The following is a 17,241-nucleotide window of genomic DNA, read 5'->3' as shown; positions in this document are numbered from 1 at the left end:
AGAATATAAAATAAAGTGGGTTTTTTTGAAGGTGGGGAGCGAAGAAGAGGAGTGGATATAGTGCAAAACACAACACAGGTGTTGCAAGCTACAGCATGTAAGAACCACGGATTATTTTAACTCACAGGAAACCTTGGAATCCCAATCAGTTTGGAACCACAAAACAAACTTGCAGGGCATGAAGTACCATGAACTCTGGAATCGAGTGGGGCTGTCGGTGTTGCCTTTTTCAGATTGCTAGCCGGGACAAACCAGAAGCAGCAATCAATATACTCCTGAGGACGTTCTGCACCAAAAAAATAAAAATTCTGCAAATGTTATTTGTCAAATAAATTTGAAGGCTCCAGCACGACACTGGGGAACACAGGCCCCTGGCTGCACAGAGGTGGGAGATCATTTTGCAGCTCCCTGCCCAGACATGGATTCCGCAGTGAGGCTGCACCCAACCCTGACACAATGCCAGGACTGGCCTGCCCTCTGTGCCAGGTGCAGGCAGGCAGGATCCAAGTGTGAAGGGTCTTAGTGTGGGGGGATCCAAGTGTGTGGGGGAGGATCTGGATGCACAAGTGATTGTTGGGGGGAGGGGGAGTTGTGGGTGCAACTGTAATGGGACTTTGCAAGGGGTCCAGGTGAAGGTAGTTGAGGCTCGGCAGGGGTCTGGGTGTGAGGGAACAGAGCTCAGTGGAGGGATGTCTGGATGTGGTGGTCCAGATGCTGGGGGAATAGGGCTCAGTGGGGTGGGGATCCAGGTGCAGCTGGTTGGGGCTCAGTGGGGTGGGGATCTGGGTGCAGTTGGCTCAGTGGGGTGGTCCAGGTGCAGGGGGAGTGGAGCTCAGCAGGAGGGTCTAGGTATGAGGGGTTCTGGATTCATGGGGGATGGGGGAGCAGCTCCCTGTCAGGGATCCCTCCTCCTGCAGCTTAGGAGCAATGGGTGCAGAAAGTGGGTGTGCGGCAATAGGAGAGGGAAGGAATTTGCAGAGCTTCCTGCAGCTGGGGAGAAATCTGGGGGTTGGTCTGACCCATCCCCAGATGCCATGCAGAGGAAGAGGAAGTCCCATCCTCCCTAGCCCAGCAGGGACTAGCAGCTGAGTCCTGCGCAGGGTAGGAGCCACAAGCTGGGTCTTCCCCAGTTCTGCCCCCTGCCCCACAGTGATTTACTTCTCTGCCGGCTGCCCTGGGCACCTGAAACATACTGCTGGAGGGGCATGCATGTAACTGCTCTTGGGGCTTCCCATGGCTTCCCCATCAGAAAGTCATTTTTCTGGGGGAAAGCAAAAAAATCTGCAGGAGGCATAAATTCTGTGCATGTGCACAGATGCAAAATTCCCCCAGGAGTAATGAATAAGAGTAGGAAAGAATGTATGAAATGGATCATAAAACATTACCTGGGTTTTTGTAGCCATGTTAGACAAAAATTGCTTTCCTATGTAAGTCCTTCATTAAAGCGTGAATAGGGCACACATAGAAAAGAACTGTACCTTTTATATTTTATATTACCAGCAGTATTACTAACAATATAAATATATATAATTTTATATTACCAGCAGTATTACTAACAAACAGTATAGATCTACAGTATGCCACAGCATTAAAGACTTCTCTTGCTTTGTCTTTTCACAACACTTATGTGAGTGTGGTGGGTGCGTATTCTCCTTATTCCCAGAGATTAAGAAGCTGAGACGTACAGCTTGATTTTGAAATGTGCTGAGTACCTGAAGTTCACCTTAGAATTAAAAGGAGAAGAATTGGGTCTATACAAGAGTGAAGGGATTTATTTACAGCCAAACAGTAAATCAGTGGCTGAGCCAACGCTGGAATGCAGGAGTCCCAGATGCCCAGCACTATGTTCAATAACCAGCATCCAAATTTTATTACCAAAAATACTAGATGATAAAAAATGAAAGTAATTGAAGCCCACAGACAGAGAACAAAATCCAACAAGAGTTCACAGTGTTTCTCTAAATACTGGGTTATTTAATTCTGGAGTCTGTAAGTGATGCAACTGAAGCTGTGCCTCCAAGTTATTATTCAACTGGACCATAACAAATGATCTGTTTCAGCCTGAGTAGTGGACAATTCACAATTCCTCTGATTTGACTTTCTCTCCAATGAAACAGCCAACTGCCAGATTCTGAGACCCAAACTCCAATGTAGAAGCACTTTACTCCACATGTTCTGGCACTGAATTCAGTTGGGCTGTTCATGGAGTAATGTGCTACTCAGCATAAGTAAGGATGGCAAAATCTGGCCTGAAGTAAAGAATGCCAGTAATGCAGATGTTCCTTTGGAAATTTACCCACATTCTACAAGGAAACAGTAGAGAAAACACTACCTCAAAATTCAGTATTTCTTGCAAGGTTCAACACTGTCACGTGTGTTCGCTTTCAGAGAGCAGAGAACGCATTTATTTTTATTCCAAAAGTGTTTGTTTATGAATTGGCAAAACAATTTAAATACACAATTTTTATCAGATGAGAAAACAAAATATATCAGTAGTGTATATATGCCTTGGCCCGATCCAGGGCCATCTGTGACTTCACAGACAGTGAGCTTTCAAAACAGAACAAAATAAAAACCTTGTAAAATAGTCTCCAAAGTATCCTCGCCTCATCCTCCTTGAAGTGGTGGTGTGTGTTCAAGTGTACAGGAAGTTGTACTCTTCATTCCCTGAGCGAAAATAAGCCTTTCATGGAGTAAGAAAATCGCACTCTGCAAATTCTAATACTTTAGATAAATCCTATTTAACACCCTGATCCCACAGATATTTATGCATATGCTTATGTCATAAACAGATAGCTAAGGGTTAATGTCTCTTTCACCTGGAAAAAAAGTAACCTGAAGCACCTGACCAGAGGACCAATCAGGAAACAGGATTTTTTCAACTCTGGGTGGAGGGAAGTTTGTGTCTGAGTTCTTTGTCTTCTGTCTGCCTCTCTCTCAGCTATGAGGAGTGATTTCTATTTCCTGCTCTCTAATCTTCTGTTTCCAAGTTGTGAGTACAGAGATCATAAAAACAATAAGGGTTATTGTTTTTTTCTTTTGTATTTACATGTCTATAGTTGCTGGAGTGCTTTAAATTGTATTCTTTTAGAATAAGGCTGTTTATTCATATTTCTTTTAAGCAATTGACCCTGTATTTGTCACCTTAATACAGAGAGACCATTTGTATGTATTTTTCTTTTTTTTATATAAAGCTTTCTTTTAAGACCTGTTGGAGTTTTTCTTTAGTGAGGGACTCCAGGGAATTGAGTCTGCAGCTCACCAGGGAATTGGTGGGAGGAAGAAGTCAGGTGGAGATCTGTGTGTGTTAGATTTACTAGCCTGACTTTGTATTCCCTCTGGGTGAAGAGGGAAGTGCTTTTGTTTCCAGGACTGGAATTAGAGAGGGTGGACTCCCTCTGCTTAGATTCACGGAGGTTGCTTCTGTGTATCTCTCCAGGAGCACCTGGAGGGGGGAAGGGAAAAGATTTATTTCCCTTTGTTGTGAGACTCAAGGGATTTGGGTCTTGGGGTCCCCAAGAAAGGTTTTTGTGGGGAGCAGAGTGCCCCAAAACACTCTAATTTTTTGGGTGGTGGCAGCAGTACCAGGTCCAAGCTGGTAACTAAGCTTGGAGGTTTTCATGCTAACCCCCATATTTTGGACGCTAAGGTCCAAATCTGGGACTAGGTTATTGACAGCTTAACCCGAAGCATAAGAGTGAGTGGTTACACTGAACTCAGTGGTATGTGTATAAATGTTTTCAGGATTAGGGATTGTAAAGAATTTTCAAAGTATTCATTTTAACTTCCTAAATTGTATATTATCTTTTACGTGCCCCTGAACAACCAGTCATAGAGTCAAGTATCAGAGTGAGTCCAGCTTTTTATCCCACCTCTAGACATATCCAGGACCTCAATAGTGGCAACTCAAAGCTCTGCTTCCTTAAGAGAGTCCTTCATAAATAGCCATCTTTTAGAACACTGCAAGGAAGTCTCCCCTTCCATTTACCATTGAGACCACCATTGTTCTGCTTTGATTTGCGTCTGTCAGGCTCACCTCTGTTGGCAGGTTTTGCCATTGATCCCACTGTCCCCATATGTAACAACTAGAGCTGGAGTAGGGAAATTTGTCATCTGGGTAGCCATCAGCTTGGTTCAGGGCCAAGAACTGCAGAGAGCTCTCCTTTCGACACCTTTCTCATCTGGTTTGAGCGTTGCTCTTTACGACACATACACTGCTCGGCACTCATGGGAAAGGCAAGTCAAATCAATCCTACTTCTACACTACAAAAACTAAAGTATAAGGGAACCAGTCACAGTTTCTTGACGTGATTAAAACATGGTTCTATCTTGCCTGAGAGATGGGCTTGCTACCTCTGAGGTACAAAACCACCTCCAAGACATCCAGGATGATCCTGAGCCAATAAAATTGGACAGGTGGTAGTGTGTACTGAGCACCTGTACAGATTTCAAGGGACAGCTACCTTGAAAAAGGGATGAACCAGAGCACATAGCAACCCTATAGGATAGATCAGAGCAAGCTTTTTTAATTGCACTAAACACCAGTGGTAACACCATAAAGTCCCACATATACACAAAGGATCGAAAAGTGTTAGGATAGCCTAATTTTGGCAATTAATTGATTATTAGCAGTAAATATGCCCAATGGCCTGTGATGGGATGGGATCTGAGTTACTACAGAGAATTCTTTCCTGAGTGCTGGCTGGTGAGTCTTGCCCACATGCTCAGGGTTTAGCTGATCGCCATATTTGGGATCGGGAAGGAATTTTCCTCCAGGGCAGATTGGCGAGGCCCTGGAGATTTTTTGCCTTCCTCTGTAGCGTGGGGCATGGGTCACTTGCTGGAGGATTCTCTGCACCTTTAGGTCTTTAAACCATAATTTGAGTTCTTCACTAACTCAGACATAGGTTAGGGGTTTGTTATGGAGTGGGTGGGTGAGATTCTGTGGCCTGCGTTGTGCTAGAGTGATCGAAATGGTACCATCTGACCTTAAAGTCTATGAGTGTCAGGGCTTTAGTATGTTGCATCTGGGTCCCTCAGCAGATAGTTTGTTATGTAGAGGGGATCAAAATATAAAGAGTAACATCGATTGAGCAACACCCAGGAACAGTTTCATGAGTGACTCAAATTACTTTGGAGTGTTTGTTTGCATCATAATTTCTGAAATGATAAAAAATAGCGACGTGATTTGGAGCTGTGGTAATTGAAGACAAAAAGAAATATGTTCACCTCCTGTAGTTAGACAAGATTGCATCAGCTCAGAATTTCTAGCTGAGTTTCTTGGATTCTGAAGTCCTTGGAGTGTGGTGTTAGAGAGTTATTTTCAAATTAACTGTAACATGCAAACATATTGCTTGTACATGATAGTGATGTATGCTAATTGGAATACTGAAGGGAAAAAAAATCTTTTAGACAAGTTAATGAGCACATGAGAACTTGTGAAATGTTTGCATGAGCACCCCGATTGCTTGCCTGCCTGAGAGAATGCATTTCTACAGCTGTGGGGTTTGCGGTTCATTATTATTTAATTAGGGCCAAATTTTAAACCCCATACATTGGTAAACATCCCAACTGAAGTACATGAGACTGCTCATGTGAATAATTGCTCAACAATGAGAATAAAGGCCTTACAATTTGGCTGTATTTTATTATTTATTAATGCTTACTCTGATTTATTAGTTTTATTTCAAATGGTGAAATCCAAAGTAAAATGAATTCCTATTCAATATAATGGAGAAATATAGTACCATATGTTGTGCCAATAAGGCTCTGTCTGTTATAGTGCTAATAGTCTTTCCAGAGCCTCAAGACGTTTTATAGCATTTTTAGCAGCAATTTCTGCACTGATGCCTAACTTCCCCAGGACAGATAATTACATTCTTTGAGAGGCTGTGAAGCGACCGAGAAAGGAAAAAGAATAATATTCAAGAAGCTATTGAAGTCACGGATTTTAACGCCAGAATAATTAATATGTGGATGAGAAATGAACCAACTGGAGCAATATCTAATGACCACAAAAATGTAGTGTTCTTTTTATGATGCTGCAAATGTAAACACTTCATATTTAAAGTTATTTTATATACATTTTGCTGACACAATATGCAAGTTTCTGTCAAAATACAGGCATGTTCCTGCACTGGCCAATGACAATGGCACAACCGTCAACTGACCTCAGTTTCAGTAGGGGGATGTAAAATCTCACTGGTAGTAAGTAGATTGCTGATCCAAAACCCATTTTAATCAGTGGATGTTTTTCCATTGACTTTAACAGTCTTTGTATCAGGGCTTTAATATGAAGAATATTGTTAGATTATGCTGTGCAAAATGTATATCATTACCATCTTGAAAGCCAACAATAAAAAATAATATTGTCTTGATATTTTAAAATCTCAGTTGTGTTAATTTTTGATATGTTCATGAAAACATGTTAAATAATTTTTTTAATAAATGGCTCAATTATAGAGAACTAACCCCATTTTACAGATGAGTAAACTGAAGCAAAGAGAAATGAAGTCCAGGGTCAAATAGTGTGTTAGCAGGAGGCTGGGGAATACAATTTTTAGTCCTCTGCTTGAGCCTAAAATCCTTTTGCACTGAACAAAGTTTTACATTGCACTTTTTTTTGGGGGGGTGATGGTTTGATAGTTATGTTAATAGGATTAATTAACTGGATGCATTTATATTTTCTTTCACAAAGCCCCCTGGATTCAGTCCACTGAGGGCCTGATCCAACACATACAGCAATCAAAGGGAGTCTTTCCAGTGATTTGAAGGACATTGGATCAGGTTCATAGAGCCAGATCTTGCAGTGTGCTGAATGTTTTCAACTTTCATTGATTTCAAAGGGAGCTGATGGTTCTCAGTACCTTGGAATATTGGGCCATGTGAGGGGATGCCTCAGTACCTTGGAAGTTTGGCCATGTGAGGGGATGCAGATCCTATTGCTCGCAGCACACACCCTGTTGAATAAAAATCAGAAGGACATAGAGATATCAGAAAGGGGCTTTCATGAGACAGTATTTTCCAACCCAGGTTGCATAAGGAAGGTGAATATAGGGGATAAAAGTTTTTAAGCAAAATATGTTTTTATTAAGCTATTTAACGTAATGGCAAGTCTGCAGCATATTAATATTCATCATCTTCCATTTGTTCTATTGTTTTTGTGATGAAGGGATCATCTAGAAGCTGTGGGTCACATATGCAGTCTTAAGGATGCTTTTGGCTACGAGAACCCATCTGAAATAGCAAATCTAATCTCTGCAGAGAAGTTTGAAGCAGCTTTGGCTATTCATCTTTATAAAGGAGGCAGACTTCTGCAAGGTAATCCTCTTTCAATTTAGCAGTAAAAATAACCCTTAAAAGAAAGAGACTGAAAGAAAGCAGGAATGAATACAAATAGCTACAAATGGAAAATGTGCATAAACCCATATATAATGTAGTTATTCAGTTTATCCATTTCAACAAATGTTAATAAACATTGAAAATGTTTCTCTGTGGGAGACTTGATCCACAGCAGAGAGAACTAAGTAACTGTACTTTTAAAGGACACAATGTGTTTTATAATTAAATACTTTTACTCCAGTAAGATAAGAGCATTACAGTAACATTAAGATACTTTCAACAAATGTGCTCTTTCAGAGGATGATAATAGCTTGGCTAAGTATAGCAGAGGTCAAACAGAAGAAAGGAGAGAGGCTAATTTGATTTTCTGTTGAAAAATGAATCATGTTTTCTAGACATGAAATAACTTTGAGTTGTCAGTCATGCCAGCTAAACTGCAGGAGACAGCATGTTAGCTGACAAATAATAAAATCTTCTGTTGTAACTGGCCAAGTAGAACAAAATTTTAGTCTGCCATTAATGACATGCTAGCAACACTGGCTTCCAGAATTACAGACAGTGTCAGCAGCTGAAATTGCAAATACAGTCCAATTCTTGAGCTCATTTTCAGATCATCCAAGTCTATACATTGGGTCAAATGTAGATAATGGACTACTTTCAACAGACCAGGAAATAACATTAGTTTTCAGGGCCCCAAAGTCTCTATCTTTCTGGTACTAGGAGTTTCAAAGTTCAATTTATTACTGTTAGTATGCATTTGTACAGTGTCTGTGACAATGGAACCCTATTCAGACTGGGAACTCTGGAATACAAATAAATAATAATCTCTGTTAATCTGTGTATTGTGATTTTTATTCTGTGACAAGACAAAATGGTTACAGGAAAGGTTGATGAAAGGGGTTAAGATTGATTTTACGTGCTATTTTAGGTAGAGGAGTGAACATTAGATTGGATTTTCAAAAGTGCTCAATATTTGGCCTAACTTTACACCAATACTGATTTTGATGGAAGCCAAGTTCAGTTCATGCTAAGTACTTAGAGAAAATCTTACTAATCTAAATAAATCACAATCCCACTGTTCCTAGAAACAGCTGCAACAGCAAACAGAATTATATTGAAAAATAAAATGGAAATCCACAAAAAAAAAAAAAAAAAAAGGTACAGTAATATGATTACCAGGATGATTGAACTGACAAATCTAGAAGAGATTACTGAGTGTTTGAAGGGAGGGGGGAAACAGAATGTGGAGGAGATGCAGTAATTGGTTTCAGAAATTTAGTAATTGGCATGTTAACAGTAACATCTATTCCCTGTATTTTTCATAATAATAAAAACTTGTCATAATTGAAAAACATTTACCAGCATAGTGCCATATGTGAATATTTTGATCCTGATCCTGTAACCATAACTTACATGAGAAAGGGCTGCAGGATGAGGTTCTGTAATAAAATATTAACAACGATTAATAGTTAGGGCCTTAGTTATCTCTCCTCCAAAAGATGGTGTCTTCAGAAGCATGTTGCTCCCAAGCCATGTTTGTACATCGGTCTAATGTTCAGAGGAAAGAGTGCCATCTGCTGAATCATTGACACCACTACCATCCAAAGGTGAAAAAAAGGAGAAAATAAAAGCCCTTTTGCAGGGGAGTGGAACTACATCGTCATCCCTTTGCAGTCATCTTTAAAGCATCTTTAAATGTGCAATATTTTGACTTATCAGTTATGAAGCACAATTATGCTTTAGAGACAAAATGACAAGACTTCTTCCCCAAAGGACTAGCTACAAACACCAGGCAATAGACAGCTGGGTAAGGTTCCTCGACCCTGACCTATAGAACTTCACAATTCCATGTGAAACCCACAAAATCAGTAGCCTAGATGACAGATCTGATAACTGCATCCCTCTCTTCCAATGTTGCTAGAGACTTGTTTGTTCTGCCAAAGTGTAATCTCATTTATCTGGAATTTAAAAGCATGTGTGTTGTAATTAGCAGCAATCAGGTTGTTATTTGTAGCTTAATGAAGTTTAAAAGTGACCACTTGTTTTCAGTGCTCTTGTAATTCTTAAAGAATCGAGGATAATATCCTCAGTCTGCTATGTTGATTAGTTTTTTGGTAACTTGCTATGTACTAAAAATTGTCTGGTTCCAAATAAACAAATGCTATTAGAATGGAATCTCATTTTTATCACAATTTTCCCCCTCTAAGTAATCTTAGGCCATGTTCACATTAAAGCTTTAGCATCAATGTAGAAACGCAGATGTAGTTGTCCTGGTGTAAACTTTGACACCCTACCCTTATAGTGGTGCAAGTCCCAGTTTACACCAGTGCAGTACATTGATGTAACTATGCCTCTGACTAAAAACTTGAGTGTTGATAAGGCCTCATTCATTCACAGCAGCCCCAATAAAATAACATGTTGGCACTCCCAGCACTCTTACAATTGTTGCACCAGCACATTTTGGGACTCCTGAAGTACATTTCATATAGTGACCAAACATTGTTCCTTGCAGAAACTGCTTCTGGATAATCTGAGCAAGTATTGTATCATGGGACAGAATTAAGCAGAATGGTTGATCCAGAGCAGCTTCAGTTCTTTAGGGAGAAACTATAGCAGACTTCACCTATTCTGCCTTATCTCCGACCTTTTCTCAAATGTAGCAACTAACTGGTTCAACCAATGCTTGTAAAATGCTTGGAAGGCAGCTGAGTATGGAAGTTCAGGCTGTTCCAACCAACTATTTATTGAAACAGCCTTTTGGCTGAGTATAGGCAGGGCCTAAGAAAACATTACAGGTAGATAATAGACTAGCATGTGTGTAACAGAGTATACATATTGCACGATCCCATTAAAATTCAAGCTTAACCAGGTGTCATCAAAGGACTGTGCTGATGAGTGTAGAAACATAGCTTGGAGATATACACTGTTGTAGGAATAACATCTCATGTTCACCTACGCTATTCACTAGTACTTTCTTCAAGTCCTAATCTTATTAGATTACATGTAGCTCTCCTGCCTGTCTGTCTCATAGTTATTTTCATTTTGTAGGAAGTAGAATTCCTTTTGGGATCATCTTTGGTGGCACGGATATAAATGAAGATGTCAAACATGAAGAAAAACACAGGGTGATGGGGGCAGTGTTAGAAGAAGCCAGGTAATAATGAATGTAGGGTTTATGCAGAAGATTATTGTTCATCATTATAATAATAAATAGATATTGTGGTTGGTGTTTATTAAAGGCCTGAACCTGTTACCACTAGAGTTACTGGGAGTTTGACATAGACTTCAATAAGAACAGAGCAAACCCTTTGTAAAACTGAATCTGTAAACATTCTGTTCTTATACCGCAGTCACCACTGTGGTATTTGACCATATTAATGACTTGCCCAAATCATACAAGGAACTGGTGGAAGGGCCCTGGGGATTTTCCAAAACACCCCTGGGATTTTCCAGAGCACCAATGTTAGTTAGAAGCTCAAGTCCAATTAAAAGTTAATGGAACTTGTGGTCCTAATTATCTAACCTTGTACTTTGTCTGCTCAACCACAGCTGTTCCCGAGAATAGTGGATGTGTGCATGTGAGGAGGAAATCATATTATAGGGCAGGTAAAAGGTGTAATAATCTTATAATCAGAAATGCAGTAAGAATAATACCTAGCATATTTAATTTATATGTGATCAGATATGTGTGTGTAGGGAGAGGAGAATTTTTTGGAAAATAATAGGTTTGCTTTTTTTAAGGCAGAGCCTCTGGCAGTTTATTGCTCTTTGGTAGACTGGTAGTGAGTTTGCACTGGGATGTTACGTCTTTTCTCTTGCAAAAATGTGATCTATATATCTTAGTTTTTTTGATTAAGCTCATCACCCTGGTATGTGAGTGCAAATTAATGTTACCTGCCCCCACTTATTTCAATGTATATTTTCAGTGGTTTGCGAGGACTAAAACACAGCTGAGAGTGTCCCACGATATCCACAGAATTGTCATTCATACATAACGTGACAGTTGGGTATTTGACCCCCAAACCGGGATGATGATTATTTGTTATTGCAGTAGTGCCTACAGGCCTAAACTGGGTTGGACCCCATTGTGGTAGGCCCTGTACAAACGTATAGTAAACAATAACAATCATTGCCCCAGAATGATACTTTTAAAGCTCCATGTCTGTTTTCTATTAACCTCCCTTCTACACTACGAATGATGTCTATCTTGGGAACCCCGTTCCGTCAGCATTTGCAGTCCAAGTTCAAAGCTGCCCAACTGTTTAATTTCAGCAAAACCACAACGAACAAGTATTTGCATTAGGATCAGTACATTACAGACTTAAATCTGATTCCCCCTATGCCTCACAAAAGCTTTTTCTGTAGCTCATTTGGTGCTTGCATCTGGCACGTTGACAGTGCACTTGACAGTAGTGTCTGAGACTCAAGTTGAAAGTGGTTTTGTTCTTTCTTCTTTTATTTTTTTTGTTAATATGCTTCTTTTTAGAGCTGCATAAACAAAGCAGTATAGACCATGCAGGAAAAATCATTTAGTATTGCGTGTTAACCTGTTGTTTTACAATTAAAGAAAAAATCCAGTGCTACTTATAAAGCTATCCAAGACACTGCAGGAACTAATTCCTGAATCAGAATATATGTGTAACAATGAACAGAGTTTTTGATGACACTTTTCACTCTTTCAGCATCTACACTGACAGAAAAGGAGGGTCTGTCTTAATCTAAAGTCCATCGAAGTCAATGAGCATCTTTCCATTGACTTTAGTGGGGTTTGGAGGCAGGTGTGGGACCTTCCATTTCATGCACTAGAACTCAAGAGTATTTCAAAACCTTGGTACGTTTTTATTGGTACACCTCTACCTCAATATAACGCTGCCCTCGGGAGCCAAAAAAATCTTACCATGTTATAGATGAAACCGTGTTATATTGAACTTGCTTTGATCCACCGGAGTGTGCAGCTCCACCCCTCGGAGCACTGCTTTACCGCATTATATCCAAATTTGTGTTATATCGGGTTGCATTATATCGAGGTAGCGGTGTATTTTAAAATTAATGTAATAACTGATTTAACTTTTATTGACAGTTTATTTGGAGGCTGATTCAGTGATCTTTACTCATGTTGAGTAGTGCTTTACTCTGTGAGTCATCCCACTGACATGCAAGTAAAACATGATTTCAGTGGGAATATTCATAGAATATGGTACTAATCAACATAAGTAATGGTAACATTAAGTAATGGTGGCAGAATAGGCTTTGTAGCCCTTGATTCTATAGTAAGCTCTGCATGAATGCAGGGGTGGAGCTCACTGAAGACTGAGACTCTAAACCCTGAAGCTGCAAGGTACTAAGCACATGCTGAAATTTAAACACCTGAGTAGCTGCATTGAAGCTAAGGGCTACTTCCATGCGTGAAGTTAGACACATGCTTAAATACCTGAATGAACTGAGGCCTTACACTCCAGTTCAGGAAAGTATCTCTATTCACATCAGCTCTTCGCATGGGCACGAGTCAAAGTCTCAGTGAACCAATCACTAACGCATCATTTATCACTAACACTCTGATTCAGGAGAGCATTTAAGCATGTGCTTGAGTCAGATATGGGTAAACTACAGGGACCGTCCTGCCCGGCCTCTGAGTTCCTGGCTGGGGAGCCTACTCTCCGGCCCCTCCCCTGCAGCCATGCCACTGCGCGGGCCGTGCTCTGGCCTGTCGCTCCTGCTGGGTAGTGTGGAGAGCACAGCTGGCTCTGGCTGGCTGTTGCGGCTGCAAGCTCCTGCTGCTGGTAAGGGGGCGGGGAGCGGGGGGGTTGGGTAAGGAAGCAGGGCATCCTGGGAGGCAGTCAGGAAGGAGGGGGCAGTTGGATGGGGCGGAGGTTCTGGGGGGGCAGTCAGGGGTTGGGGAACAGGGAGGATTGGGAGTGGGAGTCCCGGGGGGCCTGTCGGGGGTGCAGATGTGGATAGGGGTTGGGAGGGCAGTCAAGGGACTGAGAGTGGGTGGGGGGGGAGAAGGGGGTGGGATGCCGGGGGGCAGTTAGGGATGGGGGGTCCCAGGAGGGGGTGGTCAAGGGACGAGAAGCAGAGGGGATTGGGTGGGGGGGGAGAAGGGGGTGGGATGCCGGGGGGCAGTTAGGGGTGGGGGGTCCCAGGAGGGGGTGGTCAAGGGACGAGAAGCAGAGGGGATTGGATGGGTTGAGGGTTCTGAGGGGGGCAGTCAGTGGGCGGGAAGCGGGAAGGGGCGGATAGGGGGCAGGGGCCAGGCTGTTTGGGGAGGCACAGGCTTCCCTTCCCGGCCCTCCATACAGTTGTGCAACTCCGATGTGTCCCTTGGGTCAAAAAGTTTGCCCTCTCCTCGCGTAAGTCCTAGTGGGACTTATATTTAAGAAGATGCTTAAGTGCTGACCTGAACTGAGGCCTTAGAAGTTTAGTAGTTTTCATTTCAGAAACACCCGTGGTAAATAACTCTGGAAGAGGAGGAGAAAAGAGATAGTGTGGCAACTGATACAAAAATATTGTGTGTGAACATTAGACAGAAGCAAACTGAACATTTTTATAAAAACTGGACCCCTATTCTTTTTAATTTGAAGTCTTTCCATTGAGATCTGTATTTCTGTACTTAGAGTATATGAAATCTTGCAAAAACATAGCTATTGCATATGTCAAATAGCTTCTATGTGTAGTCAATGCAGTTTTGTGATAATTAGCTTAGGAACTTTAAAGGTATTTTATTAGGCTGGATTTGTTCTGATGCTTCAAAATGTATTACCACATGCTTTGTAGAGTTCATAATGTTTTCTCCGGTATAGGAAAGGTAATTCAGTTTTCTAGAAGCTACGGTGAACAGATCATCCTGGCAGTATTATTCATTGCATAGTTATTAAAATAAAAATTGATTTTTTTATTATTGATTTCAGGGTTCTAAGCAGAAAAGTTCCATGAATCGTCGATTACTTGTCCAGCAGAATATACCACCAAATTCCATAAAACAAAGTATTGAACTGTGTCTAGCTTTATAATGAGTGTTTCATTTTTAATCAAATTCCTCTAAATGGTGGTTGTACTCTTCCAGGGTCTATTTTCAATTTCACAGTACTTTGTGGACTTGGGAGCAAGAGTTTTTCTGCTTGTTAATGTGATGTATTGAAAGTATAATTGTAAAAACTTGAAAGGGAGCATATGCAACTTGAGAAAACAAGCATTTGCAAAGGCTTTAATAACCTTTAAACTGTCAAATTGTATATGTGGAATGCATTGTAATGGTGTAGAGCAGATACTGCCAAGCAACTGCATGAAAACAGGCTTGTGACTTGACAATAAGTGTAATAATTCAGCACTATGACTTCTAATGAATGGTTGTGACTTCACACCAACAAATTACAACATTAACAGCTCCTAGTGAAAGAACATTTTTGTGGCTGTGACTTTCCAGAGTGCCTCACCCATTGGTACCCACATACCATGGGGGTGCAGTATAAGAACCACAGAGAGTAAGATAGAATTGTTATACTACTTTTATGGAAGACAAACCCAGAATCACAGATTTAATGTGGTAACCCATCTCCCCAATGCCTATACTTTTATCCTCAATATAGGGAAAGGGAAAAAAAGAACTGAGGCCTTACATCCTGATTTCAGGAAGCCGCTCTGTTCAGGGTAGCACTGTGCAAGTGCTCAAGTCCCAGTGGGCACTAAGACATTGTCACTAAGGACCCCAGTGGATCAGTCACTAAAGCATTATTGCTAAGGACCCAGTTAAAGAGAGCAAGTCCAACACATAAGTAAATCCCATTGGGATTGAAAGTTAAATTAAAGTATGTGTTTAAGAGCTGTTCTGAATAGGGATATTTTCCGGAATTGAGGCTTAAAAAGATAACTGTATGGCACATACAACTTTTAGGTATTAAACATGTTCCTGATGTTGACTTTAATTGGCGCTTGATATACTCATGACCTTTGAAAATCAGGCCGGGTGAGTCTGAATTTGGGCACCCAAAATTAGAGACCGCTTTTGTAAAGTCTGGCTTTAAGCAGTCTTGTGCATCAGTGAAACTGGGGTAATACTACTTACCTTCCTCACAGGAGTATTGGGGAGGCATATATTAACTGGCCCATGCAGATCCTGTTGATGCACATTACAAGTTCCTTACTGTGTGTTAACATAGTATGTTAACACGCACATAGAAGCTATTTGACATGCACCCGCGGGGTTTACATGAGCCAGTTAGTGCGCAACACAGTGCACTTCAAAATTCACACCCCCTTTGTGCACATTGTTGCACCATGTAGCTAAGCCCTCAGTCACTTGCCCAAGGCCAAACAAGAAGTCTGTGGCAGAGGAAGGAATTGAACCTGGGTTTCCTGAGTCCCAGGCTAGCACCCTAAACGGTGGACTATCTTTCTACTTTATTTAATGTATTTAGTCCTCCTGTTCATTAATTTTATTTATTCCTCTTCCATTAAGGAAATATTCTATAATGTGAACTTTTTGATGCACAGCTGTTCCTCTCTCATCAACGCTGATTTAAGTAAACAGCATTGATACAGGAGCTTAGAAACAAAAAGGAGACGGGAGAGAAGAGAAGGTGGGGTGTTATACAAGTACTCACTGGTAAAGAGGTGCACATTGCTGGGCTGGGCTGATCTGCCAGCAATATGTCGGGCTGTGTCTATACCACCGCCTATGTCAACATAACTCATGTTGCTCAGGGGTGTGAATTGGTACAGCTGGGCCGCTGCAGCACTGTATGGGTAGACATGCCCTAACTGTATTGGACTTCAGATTCCTTCTCTCATTAGAAAGAGGTGTACCATACCTTGGGAGTAGAAGAACAGCCTGGAGGCAACTATGTTAATCTGGATAAATGACAGTGGGCATCCCCAGTGTCTGGGCTTTCACAATGCAATAAATCCTCACTTTATCTCTACTTGGCAAAACAAATAGAATTCCTGCTTCCTGCATTTCCATCTTACTGTAATCATTTTTATCAGCTTCCAGTCTTTGTTCTTATATACTTTTGTTCTGAAGTGCCCCTTTATTATTATATTTAAAGACTTTAAGCGGATGATCCTACCCATTTTTGTCCATTTAACTAGGTTTGCAGTGGCTTTCACCGAGAAAATGAAGGAACTGGCAGCAGCAGAGTGGGTATGTTTATATGATTATTATAGCATTATCAACTAGGCATTACCATAAAATGTAATTCTAAATAATGCGGGAGAATTTTAATAATCTTCATATTGTGTATTTCTGATTTTTTTCTGGAGGAGAAAACATTTTATATTTATGCACTTTGCCTGGTCAGATAAGTCTGACATTTGAAAGCCTTTCTATTTGAGAAGAGTTTATAGTTGTTTTTAAAGTACTGCTCCATAGCAATTAAAACTAGCCTTTGCCTTTTGAGTATCTCCTGATAGTATGTTTATGTTCTTTCCTTTTACATCATTTACTAAGCCCCTGGATGTTGCCACAATTTTACTAAACAGCTCTATTTACAGTGAGCAGTTTTTTAAATTAATTTGTAAATACTTGCTCTTTCAACACAGAAATTAAAACAAACTCCTTAAGGTGAATTGCAAAGCTAAAATGAATGTTTGGCCAACCCCTGCAATATGAGATCCCCTATTTACCAGGCTGCGAAAGGTATACAGCACCAAAATATGTAATGCCTTATAAAAAATTGTGTTAGTTTCTGAAAACAAAATTAAAAACTTTTCTATGCTAAATGCTGCAGTTGGCCAAATACTGGATAAATGTAGTGGTAATATAACATTAGATAAAAATACATTATTTGACAAATTATTTGAAGGATATTATCTGATCAGCAGTAGTTCTGGATGAATAACAACAAAATAAAATTCATTGAATAATATATTATCTGCTGAATATATTATTTAACTGAGAGTTGC

General features: G+C 40.6%; 1 protein-coding gene across 1 annotated transcript in view; it reads left to right on the top strand.

The window, feature by feature from the left end:
- The window catches only part of GLT1D1 (glycosyltransferase 1 domain containing 1), an 84,622-nt gene that overhangs the window by 2,619 nt on the left and 64,762 nt on the right, over positions 1 to 17,241 (top strand). The window contains exons 2-4 of the mRNA XM_050923536.1: positions 7,172 to 7,320; positions 10,390 to 10,495; positions 16,429 to 16,480. Coding sequence (XP_050779493.1) covers positions 7,172 to 7,320; positions 10,390 to 10,495; positions 16,429 to 16,480 — 307 coding nt within the window. The remainder of the gene's footprint in view (positions 1 to 7,171; positions 7,321 to 10,389; positions 10,496 to 16,428; positions 16,481 to 17,241) is intronic.

The sequence above is a fragment of the Gopherus flavomarginatus genome, chromosome 15 (assembly GCF_025201925.1).
Source record: "Gopherus flavomarginatus isolate rGopFla2 chromosome 15, rGopFla2.mat.asm, whole genome shotgun sequence".
NCBI classification, from domain to species: Eukaryota; Metazoa; Chordata; order Testudines; family Testudinidae; genus Gopherus; species Gopherus flavomarginatus.
The sequence above is the reverse complement of the archived record's forward strand: the minus strand, read 5'-3'. Positions and strand labels throughout refer to the sequence as shown.